At 42.9% G+C, this 17444-nt stretch overlaps 1 protein-coding gene across 1 annotated transcript; it reads right to left on the reverse strand.

The window, feature by feature from the left end:
- Positions 1–251: 251 nt before the first annotated feature.
- On the reverse strand, positions 252–15125 carry Tex36 (testis expressed 36). The gene is made up of 4 exons (XM_051192129.1): positions 15075–15125; positions 7869–8000; positions 7053–7133; positions 252–560 (listed from the first exon to the last, which is right to left on the reverse strand). Exons 1-4 carry the CDS (start codon positions 15123–15125, stop codon positions 264–266), a joined length of 561 nt encoding a protein of 186 aa, XP_051048086.1. The 3' UTR covers positions 252–263.
- Positions 15126–17444: the final 2319 nt, after the last annotated feature.

The raw sequence follows: 17444 nt of genomic DNA on the forward strand, positions 1-17444 counted from the left end.
GGGACTTTTGCCTCCTCTGCATTGTTTGGAATTTCAGAATGAAAATTTAATCATGTATGAGTTACATAATTTTTTAACTCCCCCAAATGTAAACGTGACAATCTTAGCAGTTTATTTACAGGTGCATGTAGCCTCACACAGCTTGGTAAGGATTTGATTATCTTCAATCTTATGAAAATCACAAAAGTGTTGATTCAGAGACGTACTTTATGAATTCCTGGTGAGATGACATCACAAACCTCATCGAGAATCTTCTGGAAGGATTAGGGCTCCTGTGGAGAGACAGCCTTTGTGTCATAAGAAACCTCCTTATTTGGTTGGTTTCTCAAAAACTCTGCAAAACTTTGTTTGGGAATAAACTTGAAGGCACTCCATTTTTCATCATAACATCTAGGGAAGCGTCGGAAAGTTGAGATTACCACAGCTTCCTTATGTACATATGACGTCTGGTTATTTGAAAGGCCATCGAAATGGGATGGGATGAAGTCACAGGCCCAGAGATTGAAATTTCTAGAAAGGTGTTGCCTTTTTTCTGGGGAGATCTTCTTGCGTCCTAGGCCCTAGGGAGAAAGAACAAAATTAGAGGGGGGATGCACAAGATCACACAGTTCTGATGATGTTAATGAAACCATCAAATGACACACATATGCTTAAATGCATACATAAGACAACCATTATAAAAGTCAACCTGTTGGATATCAAAAGTCAACAACCTCCTGGCCGTGCCTTTTTTGCTGTTCTCAGTGTTCCTTTGCCACAAAGGGGACCAGACTTTTAAACACAAGGAAGGTAAAATCAGAGGGTCCTCAGCCATATATATCCTGTTAAGCACCATCACTTCCCAGGGAAGCACCCTCCTGGCTGCCTCCGAGGAGCTGGCAGATTGACTTTCTTTTTTTCCTATGCTATGGCATCTCCCAACAGGAGCAAGATCTCTGGCCTCTGCTCACATGCTTGTTTGTCAACAGTTAGCACTTTACTTGTGAACCTGAGAATCATCATGCATTCAAAATCAAACATTTGATTCATCACAATGGGGTGAAAATGAAGAAAGAAAATGGAAAAAGAGGTAGAGACATCAGGTTATACAGACTCGGCACCAATATAATGAGGCTTACTGCTCAGTGAAATGGCAAAAGGCCTGACAGGATGCTTGAATCAGAATGTAAGAGAAGTCTACAAAGTAACACAGGTGGCACCTGCCTCCCTACTTCAACCAACCTCAGATCCATGTAACTCAAACGGAAAGTGTGTGTGTGTGTGTGTGTGTGTGTGTGTGTGTATATATACCAAAAAATACTTTAATCACATCTGAACTGAACATCATAGGCCTTTTCTTTATCATAATTCCCTAAACAATATTAAAACTATTTGCACAGCATTTACAATACATGATAAGTAGTCTAGAGGATATGCATGGGTAGCACGGGTAATGTGAGAATGTTATGCCATTGTCTATAAGAGACAAGCATCTGCTGATTTTGGTATCAACAGAGGATTCCAGAACCAATCCCTCCAGATACCCAGGATAACTGCATTTACATACTGTATGTAGAGTGTGGGGAAATAACCAGCAGCAGTGCAATGGCTCCTGATACAGTCTGTACAGACCAGCCTGTGAGGTTAGGGCAGGGCAGAAAATGGGGAGAGAAGCTCTGGGATCAAAGAGAAGATGCTGGGCACATTACATCTTTTGGGGAAGTTATCTGAGGATAGAGGGAAAAACAGCATAGGGAAGAGCTTCAAGGAAAGCGGCTGGCAATGCAAATCAAAATACTTACTGAACATGTGGCCGTGAAATATATTAGAAAATTAAGAGGAAGGAACAAGATGGGGAGAGCAGGAAGTGCTCAGAAAAGGAAGAGGAGGGGAGGGAGGGAGACAGGTGAGAGGGCAGACAGGAGCAAAGTTGTAGGGTTTTAGTCAGACTGAAGCATCAGGACCAGTGGCTGAGCTGCAGATGGAAACCCCTTCAGGGCTCAGCTGGAGACTGAGAGGAACCAGCCAAGGCCTCCACCCCACCAGCCCCAGAGAGGAAAGAACAAAGATAAGGCTCTCAGAGGGGCCTCTTTGACCTGAAGGAAGACTGCAGGTGTTCATTTTGCATCCAGAGAGTAGTGCCTTGTTAGGACACATTTTAAACATTTGTATTTGAAGATAACTATTAGTAAAAATTCATAAGTCAAAGTAAGCAAATAAACTCAACTGGTAGAGCCTTGTGGGAAGAGAGAACAAAGAGAGAATATGATAGCTAAGAGATAGAAAGTGAGTGACAGGTGCAAAACATGTAACTGTCAAATAATGTGAGTGGCTTAAATTATTATATGGGGAAACAGTGACTCTTGGGTATTGTTTTTCTTTTTGATTAGGCTGCACTTCATTTATAGTGTAAGACAAGCTCAAAGCAAAATGACTCAAGTTCATAAAGACACCAAGACTCCAGGACAGTTGTAGAAGAGAGAGCAGAAAGATTTTAAGAGCCAGAGGTCAGGGAGGACCAAGGTGAAACATTGTGCCCTGAACCTGAGTGCTTTATTCATTAACCAGTATGAGAAACATATTTACAGAATGACATCTCCCATCAGACTTATGAACTCACAGCTGTTGTGGTTGCCTGCATAAGACCTGGACAAAATCCAGTTAGTCAATAGTCCAGCATGGAGTAGGCAGGGACTCAGTAGCCCCCACGCCAAGTGGGTGAGTTACAAAGAGTTAATGGCTTCTGGAAGAGAGAGGGTCTGTTTTCTTTAGAAGTATGGCCATGGTAGGTAAAAGGCTTCAGTGGAGGCTCCTATAGCCATGAGTATACAGGCCTTGGTGGGTTATTTAAAAAAAAAAAAAGGACATGAAGTTGGGAAAAGGTGGGGAGCTGGGAGGTAGATCTGGGAGGGGTTATGGGAAAGAGTGGAGTGAATATACACCATATGTGTGTGCGAAATGCTCAAAGAATTAGCAAAAGTATTTTGTAAAAAGATGAAGGAACTGCACTTTGTAGTACAACACATGCAAGGAAGGATCCATGGCGAAAAGAAATATGTAGTCTGAGAGATACTTGTAACAAGACTTTTTCTGTCCCTCCAGCCAGCTCCTAAATGATGGCATGGAGACTTGTTACTCGTTATGAAAACTTGGCCTATAGTTTAGACTTACTCCTAGCCAGCTCTTATTGCTTAAATTACCCCATTTTTATTAATCTATGTTCTATCACATGGCATTACCTCTCTTCCATCTTGTACCTCCAGTTTTCTCTCTGTGTCTCCTGGCATCTCCTACTTGCCTAGATTCCTCCTCATCCTCTTCCTTTATCTCCCCAGAAGACCCACCTATACCTCTGCCTAGCTATTGGCTGTTCAGCTTTTTATTACACCAATCACAACAATACATCTTTACACAGTGTACAAATATCCCACAACAGATACCCACAGTGCTAGATGGCAAAGCCATCAAGATAAAAATAAAACAATCATTAACTTTTATGCAACAAGACATGATACCAAACTATTTAAAGAAAAATCAAAGTGTTGAAATGTAAAAGCAACTCTTAGAAGCAGAAATTGACAGGCCAAGACAAAGAGTAAGATATACTTTATAACATAATTAACAGTCCTCAGCCAATAATTTTGTCATTAGATGAGGGACTATATAATCTTTTTACCCACTAATGAGACACTTTAAAATTAATCACATGCAAAAATAATCTCTACTAATCAAATAGGCAAAGTCAGAGTGTCCTCCATAAAACTTAATGTAACACCAAAATCAGATATTAGCAACAAATAGGTAAACTAACCAATTCTAGCTACATCAGAAATTCAAGGAATCTTCCAAATGACTCTGTTAAAGGAGAATTTAAAAATTAAATAAAGATTATTTGGAGGCAGATACTAATCACACAAATTAAGTCTGATTAACAGAGATTTTAATGATGTGTTTGCCTAAATGTTATTTGTTCATTTATTTGGTCTTTCTGACTTCTGATATTTTCCTAATAGTTACCTTTAAGTATAAATGTTTAAGAAGTGTATCAACAAGGTACTACCCTCTGGAAGTAAAAAATGATTGCCTGCACATTTCTTCAAGAAAAAAAAAACAAAAACAAAAACAAAAAAAACAACCCTTCCAGAAAGCTTTAGCTCTGTTCAGGTAATGGAAAAATATTAGAATTATTAGATAGGTCTCAATAATAGTATCTTCCTGGTATAGCCAGAACTAGAGAATATTCATAGTTTTAATAATTTCATTAGCAGAAATGGCAAGTATTTGAATTCTACTGTCAACTGAAGAACATTTTAAAGAATAGAAAAGTGCAATGCTTTGATTGACAGTATACCATTAAATTTGAAATGGATGAGATAAATTTTAAGCAAAACACATCATTAAACTCTATGCAATAGAAAGCAGGAAGTTTAAATAGACAGACTTGTAGTCAAGGTAAAATTAAAAAAACAAAAGAAACTTGTTCTAAAAAGTGATTTGTGAACCAAATTATTTAGGCAGTACTTCCTGTGCAGTAGACAGACAACTACAGTGAGCTACTGGTGCTGGCCTGCCAAGGATATCTAGAACACAAAAAGCTGGGACACCTCTAGAACCTTCCTGGAGGCTCTCATCACCCTGATAAGATGCACGGGTCGAAGCCTACTTGTGTCATTAATGAACAAGATATTCACTTCTGTGGATCTGTCCACTTGCCCCTGACCAGGAGTTAATTGCAGGCTAAGGTGTTGAAAAGGGAAACAAGGATGCAAATTTTATTTGGAATTTTATATAAATCTGGGTGGACTTTTTTTAAAAAAAATATTCATTGTGTGTATGTAGGTCAGAGGACAACTTGTGCAAGTGTGTTCTCTTTTTTCCGCAGTCTCTTCGGGTTGGCGACAAGCATCCAATGAGTCATCTCACCATCACTTATTTGACTTTTATGACAAGTGTGTGTCATTGGGGCAATTCAGAAAGCACATTAAGTGAGGCTGGAGAGATGGCTCAGCGTTGAAGAGCATTGTTGCTCTTGCAGGAGACCTGGGTTTGATTCCCAGCATCCACATGGTGTCTCACAACTATTCATAACTCCAGTTCCAGGGGATCTGACTCCTTCTCCCGACATCCATGGGCACCGGGTACACATATGGTGATACGGTGCCCAGACATTCATGCAGACAAAACATGTATACACATAGAGTAAAATGAAAATAAACATTTTATTATAAAGAAAGCATTAAGCACTCCATGTGAAGAAGGCAGGGTAGAAATTCTGACTCTGTATTGGATGCACTGACAAAGGAAAGCGAGTGTTTATGTTAAGCTATTCATGCTCACTTGGAAGATGGTTGTGTGGAGGGAAAGGTTTCTCTGGGTATGATGTTTCATCTCAGTGTTTCTCAGTTTGCTCATTTCTAAATCAACAATAAGAGTAATTAGCCCACAGGAGTGCCACTGGGCTTAAACAAAATAATATGAAACACTGGTGTGTCTTACAGCCTTAATAAACAGAGGGTGTTGCTAACGCCACCTTTGTCATGGGGCTTGTCAATTTTGGTAAGTTTTCCGGAAGCTCACCCAACACATGCTTCTGCCTAAGATACGCTAACCTGTGGTGTGCGGCGCAGCAGCCACTGACTACTAGTGGTTGAGTGCTTAAATGTGGGCAGTTTAAATTGAGATGAGTAACATGTAAATCAGATTTTTAAGGACTTAGTTTGAAAAGGGAACTATAAAGTAACTGGCCATAATTTTTATGGAGCCAATGAGGTGCCTTAACTGGGAAGGATTATTGACATTGAGCCTGAAGACCTGAGCTCCATCCCCAGAGCGTGGGAACCAACTCCTGCAAGTTGTCTTCGGACCTCCACCCACACCCACACATGCTCACACCCACACACAGTAAATGTAAAAAAAAAAAAAAAAAAAAAAATCAGTTGCTTTAAAGCTTAACAATTTGTATAATTTTATGTGGATTGCTCTATTACATGCTGAATTGATAATCCGGGGAAAATACTGGGTTAAATAAAGTATGTAAATGCCTTTGAACTTATGGCCCAATAAACCCAGTGGAAGCTGGAAATACTCTAAGTTGAACGCTCATCTGGGTGTGGCCTTTGTGGGTTTAAAACAGAACACATGAAATTGAGAGAATAAAAGTGGCCACAGAGATAGGAGAGGAATTGGAGGGGAGGGGTGGAGGTAGATTAAATCAAAACATATCATGTACATGTATGAAATTCCTAAACAATAAGAAAAATTTAAAAAAAAAAAAAAACAAGATGCATCTGTCTCACCTGGCCTAGCTTGGTAACATACTATACTGTAGAGCACTAAATTTGTCTAGTGGTTTCTTGTGTGGCTAGCTGGGAGCTGTGACCCCAATGCCAATGACAGAGCCTCACAAGAAACACAGATACAAAATACTTCATACCTGGCAATAGCCCAAGAAAAAGGCAGAATTCTAAGTCTGCATTTTTACCAAATCTGTTATTTCCACAGTATCATAAGGTTGAAAGTTTTTAAGTAGACCATCTGTCTTATTAATTTTACCTGGCTTTTAAATTTTCCTGTTGCTACTAGAACTTTGAAAACTACACTCGCAGCTTGTGTTATATTTCTCTACCCAGTACTATGTTAAACTGCTAACAAGACCTTAAGCTCTCCAGTGGCAGGGGCCGTGCCACCCCTAGGATAACTCGAGGAATTCCAAGGAAGGACACTTTGTAAGCATAGCCTGCTTGTGCTTGAACCGAGGCAGAAGCCTTGTGCAGACTTGGAAAACTCCACCCAACTCTGAGAGCTTCAAGAGAGGGCTTTTGTTTCATGACCTTTCAGGCATCTCAATGCAGATCCTGAGCCATTTTGGGCTTTGTTTCACTTTTAAAGAACACCTGTCTCTCTGTAACCTGTGCACCTTGGAAATCAAGAGACTGATCACTGCTCCCCATTCTACCAGTTGCCTGCTTGCTGTGCTAGTGATGAGGCCCTAGGCCTCCCTCATGGTAGGCAAGAGTTCTCTCTCACCACTGAGCTGTACATGAGGCCCTACTAGTTTGCAAAGAAGTACTCACAGAGTCAAAATAGTATCCAGAGTTCTCAAAACTGTGGCGATTGTCATGCACAGAGAAGGGGAAGCATTTGTTTGCTGCTTGCTGGAGAGGAACAGGAGAGAGATGAAAAAAGGTACATGTCAGAACTGTGGAATGCCCTCAGACTGGGGCACAGTGAAGGGGGAGGAAGTGGGGTGGGACAAAGGAACCTCTCAGTAAAGCTAATGAAGTCCAACACCAGCATGGAGCGAACAGCACAGGAGGAGGGATATGGGCAGGCATGGGGCTTCCCAACTCAACCCTACTAACAAATCTCTGAAATCGGAAAATTTCTCTCTCAAAATGTCTTTGGAGGTAAGGAGGCAAAAAGTGCATAGATGCAAAGAACCAAATGCTGGCAAGGACTTTTGACAGCTTGGGAGCCAACCTCTTATATGACTAATAAGGATGGCAGAAACCAAATCCTGGAAACCTGACCAGATCCTAGAAGCCCCGAGGCTGGGTTCCCAGAAGCCTGGCGCCTGAGTTGAGTGAGGCTCACGGGGAGTGCAGTTGATGTTGATGTTAAAACCGTTCTGCTTCCTGCTTTACACCACTGAGGTCTTCATAGTTGCTCATGACCTAACCAGGGAGGCAGACCACGACTGTTAATAACTAAAGGTGCCTGTGGAGAACCCCAGCTCATTGTCCGGACCAGCAGGCAGCTCTAGCTGCAGAGCACTTGGGTCTATCACAGGGAACCACGGCAAATGGGTAAATGAGTTCATGGTCTGACCAAAATTGCACCTCCTCAGAAAAGCCCCGGGATCCTGTATCTGGGACCCAAGCTCATCTTACTTTCTCTCGGATTTTGTATATTGGCGGCAGCTTCCTCTCCACCTGCTGAGACAAGTATGGGCAGTGGATTTCCTTCAGGGTAGTGCTTGTGATGGATTCCGGCGTCTTCTGCACAAGTCCAATGTGAGGGAACTGGAAACACAACATGTGGCTTGATTAGAACCAGACACGCTGAATCTGTGTGCCAAGTGCGGCTTCCTCTGCAAAAATGATTAAAACACAGTTTGGGCACTTCTGGAGGGCTGGGGGGATGGTAAAAACCCATGTAACTTTGAAGTGTTCCTTCCAAACAAACATTTCAAGCCACAGGAGGCTCTTCCTAGTCAAAGTCTCTGGGAACCTGGAAATGTCTCCACATTTGGGAAAGTGTGAATGGAGGTACTGGGAGATGGCAGAACTCCTCTGGCCTGGGAGCCCTGGTACTTGGAGTCTAGTGTCCAGCCCATGTTCTCAGAACTGGGTCTACTTTTAGCCCTAGAGGTTGCCAAGCATGCTAGACTAGCTTGGTCAACGTGCAGATCTCCTGTCTGTTTTCATCTGTCACTGGGATTGCAGCCATGTGTCAACATTCCCAGCTTTGTATGTGGGTTCCGGGGACCAAACTCATGTCCTTACACTTTCAAGTTGAGTGTTTTACCAACTAAGCCATCTCCCCAGCCACTCTCTTCCCTTTTGAAGTATAAAGATGTTGGCTAACTGTAATTATGTCTCCATTCCTCCAAGTTAGGATACAACTGTATGTTCAGGTGGCTTTTGATTGGCATCTGTGCAAGAGTGTGCTAAGTACGTAGGCTGGGAGATTGTGTTATGAATTCAATCAATATTGTAGGCATTCTGTCCATCTGTAAAGAAGCTAGAAGACACATAGAACTTAGCAGAGTGGACAGAAGAAAGAAACAGAAGGAGGTATTGTTGAGAACAGAGGGCCATAAAGGTCAGTTTTGTGCTTAGATAACATAGTGCTGACACAGGACATTGAAGAACTGTGAGTCAGCACAAAATGAGTGATACTAGATGTTCTGGGAACCCCAAAAGTGAGTGGTTAAGTGATATGTCATATGACTATACCTGGCAGAGGGCTTTTTGTGGGGGTTCTGTGTAAACCTGGCTTTGATGTCAAAGGCTTGAGTCTTTACCTTTTCCAAGCTACCTATGTGTTTTTGTCTGGAGGCTCATGTGTCACCTGCATGTATGTGGCTAGTGTGTACCAATGTGTGCCTGGGTGCCTGCCAGCGGCTCCCTACCTAGTATATGGAATATGTCTTTACCGGTCTACAGTTTCCAATTCTCTTCAACCTCCCAGTCTCTGTGACCTTCCTCCTTTCCTGACACTGGAGTATGGCCCTCACAGATGTATAACCCAGCACCATTGGTGTGAATAAGTAACCTATGCACACCAAACAACAGGTAACTTAGAAGAGCACAGTATAACAAAAGAACCACCACAAAATATGTCCCAGTGTCTGCCTGTGACACCAAGACCACCAGGCAAGCCCACTGGCTTAATGCATGCAGACCCTCCTGTGACATAAGAAACTGCCTATGGGGCTATATATATATATATATATATATATATATATATATATATATATATATATAAAAGTTGGTAGAGGAAAAACATAGGGAAACAGCCAAGTCTGGTGGTACTAGACTGTGACCCACTGCACAAGAGGTTGAGACAGGAAGATTGTAAGTTCAAGGCCTGCCTGGGCAACTCAGTGAGAGTCTGTGTCAAAATAAGAAATTAAAAGAAAGCTAGGAATATACCTCAGTAGTAGAGTGCTTTGCCTAGGATGGGTTCAATCCTTAGAACCACAAGTACAGGGGTGACATTCTCCCAAATTCTCCACCACTGCCCCCTCCCCTTAGTGCTTTGAAGAATAGTATAACATCCTGATATGGATATACAATCTTACATATGGGTCGTTTGCACACATTGTATCATATGGATAATGTAAGGATTAAAATGTTTCATAATTTTAGAAATCACATGTGACTGTGTGATATGACTGATATTGCCCCTAAACAATACCTTTTTTTTTTTTTTTTTTTTTTTTTAAGTCTTTCGAGACAGCTCTATGTAGCTCTGTCCTGGAACTCGCTGTGTCGGACCAGGATGACCTGAACTCAAAGAGATCCACCTGCCTCTGCCTCCCAAGTGCCGGAATTTAAAGTGTGTGCCACCACCATCTGGCCTTTGAATACCTTTCTATTTATTTATTTATCTTTTCGTTGCCCGCCCTCCCCTCCTTGCTGCCTGTACCACCACCCCAGATAGCAACATTAACTAAGCTTTCGTGTTATATGTGAAGTGACTAATACTGCTGTCCACTGTACACACCTTGCTTTCCTTAGTCACATACATAGAAAGCTCTCAACCAACTTACATATGTTTCTAATTAGTTCTGTATTACATTTTAAAAGCATTTTCAGACCATTGTTGTTTGTGTGTGTTCATGTTCATGCTGTGGCTAGAGATCAAACTCATGTATTATTCAGCAAGAGCTGTCACCTTGTTTTTTAAGCCAGAATCTGTCACTGGAACTCAAGGCATGCAAAGAAAGGATAGGCTAGCTAGGCAGTAAGCCTCAGGAATCTGCCTGTCTCTACCTCCCCAGAACTTGGCTACAATAGGTGCTACCATAACCATTTGTTTCTAGGAAAATAAACTTGGGCCTTCATGCTTGCAAGGCAAACACCTTGCTGAGCTATTGTCTCCTAAGGCACTAAACAACGTTAATTATTTACTTTTATTACTGTGTGCACATGTATGCACGATGCATTGTATGTAGATAGAAGTCTGAGAACTCTGTGAAGTTGGTTCTCTTCTACCTTGACAGGATTCCAGGGATTGAATCTAGGTTGTAGGATTGCATGGTAAGTGCCCTTATTTGCTGATTTTTAAACAGTCACTTTTTTAATTAAATATTTTTATTTATTTCAAATACCAACCACAGTTTTTCCTTCCTCCTTTTCTCCCATTCCCTCCCCCAACCTCCTTTCTACCCCTCCATCTACTCCTCTGAAAGGGTAAGGCCTCCCATGGGAATCATCAAAGCCTAGTATATCAAATTGAGGCAGAACCAAGAACCTTCTCCCTGCATCAAGGCTGAATGAAGATCCCACCAAAGGGAATAGGTTCCAAAAAGCCAGCTCATGTGCCAGGGACAGATCCTGGTTCTACTACTAGGGACCCCACAAACAGACCAAGCTACACAAGTGTCATCCATATGAGAGAGCCTAGGTCCCATGCAAGCTCCCTAGCAATTGAACCAGAGTTTATGAGCTCCCTTTAGCTCAGGTCAGTGAACTCCATAGGTTTCCCCATCATGATCTCAAACCCCCTTACTTATATAATCCCTCCTCCCTCTCTTTAGCTGGACTCCCAGAGCTCATCCCAGTGTTTGGCTGTGGATCTCTGAATCTGCTTCTATGATGACAATTAGGGTAATCACTCACCAATCAGATTCTAATAGGCCAGTTCAGGTATCCTCTCCAGTATTGCTATGAGTCTTAGTTGGTGTCAACCTTGTAGGTTCCTAGGAGTTTCCATGGCACCAAATTTCTGTCTGACCCCATAATAACTTCTCTATAAAGATATCTCTTCCGTTGCTCTCCCTCTCCATTCTTTCCCCAACTCAACCATCCTGGTCCCTCTCTTGTTTCCATTTCCCATCTCTTCCTCTCTATCCTCTCCTCAAAAATCACTTCTAAAGATAAATATAAATAGTTCAAATAGGCTCCAAGTGGATCCTCTCTCTGGCTTCCCTCCACACCACTAAGTTGCAGCCTTCTTGGAAGAGTCGTGAGACCAGGCTGGTGGGGATGCTGCTCAGACAGCAGGTTCTGACTTGAGTTCATTTGTATTCTACAAGTCTGTGGACTAAATCACTATTTAAAAAATATGGCTCTGGCATTTAATTTCACTCTTTTAAAATATATATTTAATGACTATAGTATGATAGCTGTGGAATAAACCCTTCTGTCAGATAGTGTAACCATGAAATACAGCTTTTTAACTAGTTGGTTGTGAAATTTTCACTGCCTTCCATCACTCAATGACTGAAATATTAAATAGGAAAAGGAAAGTAGGAGGAAAAGAAAGCCTTTCCTGTCCAGCAACAACTAGATTACAACCAGCAAGGTCAACTACAAAATGACTGTCACCTCTAATGGGACAATTACTGTCCTCAAAGATGGGCTGCAGCTGACTCACAGCCAACAGTTTCTTTAATTTTCCCAACTTCCAGAAACTTCGTGATCAGGACTATTCTTTTCACGCTCTTAGGTGCTGACAGCAAGGACGACTTTTTTCAGAGGCCCATGTTAAATTAAGGGTGTGGGCGGGCTAAGGATGTGGACAGACAGTGCCTCTCCTTCTGACTCCTGGGCTTATGGCTGGAAGAGTATATGAAATGTTGATTCACGATATGTGGATTCTCAGTTTATCTTCAATAACTTGACTTCACTTGGAATGTCAATGTAGTTGTGTTAAATAAATGAACTTCCTATACTCCCTTGCAGCTATATTGGCTATGTGAACCCATGAGCCTGCAAGGCTTCTGGGGAAAGTATTGTTTTCCAGATAAAGGGGGTAGCCTGAGAAGACAGATACCTTTTGTCTTCTCTTGATCTATTGTCCCTTGATCTTCTTATTTTCCTGCTTGGAATGCAGACTCACTACTTTATGGGGAGGACTAGTTCATCAATGAAGATGGCTAAACACAAAACTGGAAAGAACCCAGGGCTCTGAAAACTCTCCTAAACAGAGTCCCACCTGTAGTTTGATTGCTTCTGCACCTTTCTACTATTTAAGAAGAAACACAAATCTGTGTCTGGTTGAGACACTATCAATCCTGCCCTTCACCATGCTGATGACCAAAGCCCAAACCCAGGACTTTGCACATGCTAATATATAGCGCAAGCTACATCTCCATTCCTGTAGTCAGCATTTTTGCCAGTCAAACACAATCCTAACTGATATTTAGATGACAGAAACAGGAAGCTATTTAATCTGAGAGACATATGTTTCTCACCAAGGGCCATCACAATGATGTGGCTGACATGGCTGGAGGTAGGCTGGTCTCTTAAGTTGGAAAAAGCCTAGTCTATGCAGTGAGTTCCAGGCCTGGCCAGCCAGGGCTTCATAGCAAAACTCTGTCTTAAAAAAAAATAATTAACTAAAGTAGAATAAAATTAAAATGTGGCTGACACTATTTCCAATTTGACTATGGCTCCCAGGGAACCCAGATTTAAAAACTTTCCCAGTCGCAGCCTCTTATTCTAACATATATTTATACTGGTATTAAATTTTTATTTTACTTAGACTTTTCTGTTTTATTTTATATAATCCACATGTTACTTTTGATCTTAATGAATAAAACAAAGTTTACTCTGTGTGTGTGTGTGTGTGTGTGTGTGTGTGTGTGTGTGTGTGTGTGAGTGGTGCGTGTATACATGAATATGAGATACACTATAGTTAGGAAGTATTGATTGGCTATTCTGCCTACCTTTGTCCTTCTGAATGAATTCTCTTGTTAGTCACACAGCAGCCCTCTAATGTTGGTATATTTCATTCTACATTTTAAGAAGTCAAGATTAGGCAAAGCTTGTTTGCTTTAGTCTAAGGTAATGCTGAAAAGAGCACAAGCGTTGTCATAAATTCTAAAGACCCACGTTTGCTCTCGTTCCCTTTTTCTTTTAAACAAACAAAATTTCCATTTGGGAGCTAGAGATAAGACTGGTTAAGTAGAGATCTTGCCTCTTGCCATGCAAACTTGAGGACCAGCGCTGGAGTACCGGCTCACCTGTCATCCCTGCACTCAAGGGGCAGACATAGCATGTCCAGAGCAAGGTGACTGTGTAACTAACCCAGTCAGCCAGCTGTTGATTTAAGTGACAGACTCCACCTCAGTGTATAAGGGGGAGAGTTATTGAGGAGGATGCTTGTGACATCAATTTCGGAACCTCCACAAACACATGTGCACAGCACCTGCCCACGCAATCATACACACTACTCACACACACGTTAAAAAACAAACTCCACAAATCTCTACACACACACACACACACACACACACACACACACCATGTTATGCTTTGAACACAAATCTTTTCTCAGACTCTGCCTCTGGTTGTGGAAGAGGATACAGGGACTCTCCTTTTGTGAACAAGTTGAAGAAATTAGACATGGAAAACTGGTAGCACATGCAATGTGCATATTAAAGAACAAATGAGAAGTCCTTAGGCCAAGAGGATAAGTCTTCACAATGGGGACAGATGCTAATGTTTCTAGAAGACACTAGAACAACAGCATGACCAGGTGGGCTGTTTGTGATAGTGATAGACAGGAGTCTTGCCAGGAGAGCTTCAGCCTGGGAGGTTGAGTTATGATCGAGGACTCACTCCTAGGCTCTGTCCATCTCATCATCTGGTGATGGAAATTGGGAGTTTAAGAATCCTTCATCCAACAATCACTTAGTGGGCTTTCTGCACAGGATCCTAGTCTAGGTATTAGCATCACTGAGGAAAAGTGACATTTGAGGGGAAATGACAAAGGAAAGATGAGACAGCTCACAGTATAGTGAAGGCTGTCCTGCTAGAAGGCAGGTGTTTGGAGATGGGAGCAGCTGAGCAGGTGACAATTGCTGCCCAGTGAGCATCCTCAAGGGCTCGCCCTGTGCCAAGCAGTTCCATTCTTTCCCCCTTCTTCCTCGTTCCTTCCCCCTTTCTTCCTTCCACCTTTTGATTATCCTCCTTCCTTCCTTCTCCTCTTCCCTCCTTTTCTTGCCTCTTTTCCATTCTTCTTTCCCCTTCCTTCTTTCTTCATTTCCCCTTTTCCCCCTTCTGTATCCCCCATGCCTCCCTTCTCTCTGTGTGTCCTTCCTATTTCTTTTTCAGTTTTATTTTCTGAGATTGTGTCTTATTAAGCAGCCTGGGACGTCTTAGAAGCTCTCAATCCTCCTGCCTCAGCCTCCCAATTACTAGGATTACAGGTGTGGGTTGCCTCCCCCAGATACATGTGCATTCATTCAGTCCTCAAAGCATGCTGAGTTTCCCATTGGACCAGAAAGAAACCAAGGCCAAGGGAGGGACTCTTCAAATGTCCTGCTATCATAGGTAGCAGAAGGGAATCCAACTCAGTTCCGTGGCCTCAATTACAGCCACATTGCACGGGGAAGCTTCCAGGAATACCATCTTTCTTACCCATGTTCCAACCTTGTCCAAAGGCGGGTTGAACCGCTTCCCTTTGGCCATCCTCTCCAAAGAGCTGAATGTACTGATTTTGGCTTCCTCACCTCTCCATGTCCTCACAAGCTTGACATATCTGAAAAGCCCTCCCACCCCCTGCTCCTGATCTTTGCAGTTGCTGCCCAGTCAGGGAGGTGGAGAATGCTCACTACTGTCATGGAATGGGAACTCATGTCACAATGGGCAGAGCCTTCTAAGCCCTGAGGGACAGTTCTTGCCACTTGTTCCTTGCATCAGGTTCCCTAAGTGTGTACAGAGTTCCAACTAGCAGATCCCAGCTGAAGAATTCCAAGAACCAGCTAGAGAGGTGAGGATGAGAAGCTGCAGGGAACATGGTAGTAAACATTTTGCACCTTACTGGAACAGTAATTGCTTTAATGTCCTCAGAGCAACCATCTGTTTCAGTCCCTTAGTTTTTTGAAAACTGAGTCCTGGGCTGGAGTTAACCTTGTTCTCATGAACAAGGCTCTGTATCAGAACCAAAGCAGCCACTGTCTCCTTCCATGGTGTTCTCTGTTTCCCAGCTCAGACCTAGTCACAGCACACACACTCCTAGGCTCACTCACCTTCCTGGCACACACAGAAGCCATACGGATATAACATTTGTACATAACTATGTGTCAGACACTATTCTAAAATAAACTCTTTTCTGTGTTTTTACTTTATCTTCCATAAGGTTCACATCATCAATGACTGGGCACCAGAAAGCAAAGCAAGGTCACAAGCCCCCTCTAGATATCATGAGCACTGCCTAGGGCTGCCTGCCACCCTTAGACTGCGAAGGCTGCTCCTTAAATCTGGCCTCTGTCCCTGGTCCAGGACATAGGCGTGCCTGTCTCCCTCTTGGTGATGGGCTTCGTCTTTGTTGGATGACACCCAGCCAATTCTCTTGGCTGTTCCACATGATGATGTGAGTGGATATCCACAGCAGGATGACCAATGCCGCGCCTGCATGGCCTGAGTACTGATCTTGGTGGAGGGTGTCAGGATTGAAACACTTAACAGACCACCACAAGAAGTGAAGAGGAAGCTGCTACCTTTTATTACAGAGAGTAATGGGCTTATATACCCAAGCCAGGGGATGGGCTAAGCATAGGAGGAAGCCATGCACCACCCACACCTGGGGTCAAGGCTCGGGCACTGCACACCGGAAAGTTATGAGAACAACCTTGTTTGATCAACCTTGAGAGCACAGGAGTTCTACAGCTGGGTGGGGAGGAAGAGAGCCATTCCCAACAGACCAACTATCCTTTGCATTAAGACATTGTGTCTTCATCTCCCACCTTCTCAAACCATTGCATCTCTGGTTCTAAGAGTTGCTATGGCAGTGACAAGAGACCTTACTCTCTGCCAGTGCTGAAGGTCTCTCAACATGGGTTCCTGGGTGTGATGCACAGGGTACCACAGCCCTGATGCAGCTGAGACACAAAAGCCACAGGCTAAGGAGAAAAGGGAGATTGGGAGGTGGCTATGCTGTGCACCATGCCAGCCCCAGATGGAGCAGTACTACTATGGTGTCACAACTCCTTCCATGGATACTGCTGCCCACCAACAAGCCAGGGTAGTAGACAATGTTTCTCAATGCCCCCAATGCTATCCACACTGCAGAGCACAGCGTGATGTCCACCTCACCTCTGCTCAGCAGCCTGGCCAAGACTTGGTATGTGGAGTTAGATAAATTCTGGGACATGAGACCCCCAAATGACCAGGTTCTAAACATAAGACATTGATTTTCACTTTCAAAGCTGAGTACTGGATTGTCATGGCAACTGTGCTGAAGTTGGGTCCTGGGATACTGGGGCTCCCTCTTGCCTATCACCAGGGGACCAGACACAGGAGGCAGCTGTCATCTCCTGGTCCCTGTATATGGCATCTGACTCTAGCATCACAATGAAGGATGAGAATAGGCAACTGGAGTGTCCATGTGTTACACTGGACCAGTCCTAGCCCACACCTGACATGATCTCAGTGGTCTAAGAAACATCCCTGGAAGTCACCATTATAACACTTTCTGTCATGGCCCAGAGCTGAAATATGGGGCCATACTTTTTTTGCACAGGGGACTGTCAGGTGTGGTGATGTGGTGACATTGTTTAGTTCAAAGTCCTCAGAATAGAGGAGACAGAATCAAGATCCAAGGTCATTCAGCTATGCCACCCTGATCTTGAATTTCCAGGTGCCCTGGATTCTAGCTGAGAGAAGGGCGCTCTCATTCTTTGTTTGTATTTATTTTTTAGTCATTCATTCATTCATTCATTGTTTGGCTTTTTGTTTGTTTTGGGGGGTGTTTGTTTGTTTGTTTTGGAGACAGGGTTTCTCTGTGTG

This window comes from Phodopus roborovskii, unplaced genomic scaffold (genome assembly GCF_943737965.1).
Source record: "Phodopus roborovskii unplaced genomic scaffold, PHOROB, whole genome shotgun sequence".
NCBI lineage: Eukaryota > Metazoa > Chordata > Mammalia > Rodentia > Cricetidae > Phodopus > Phodopus roborovskii.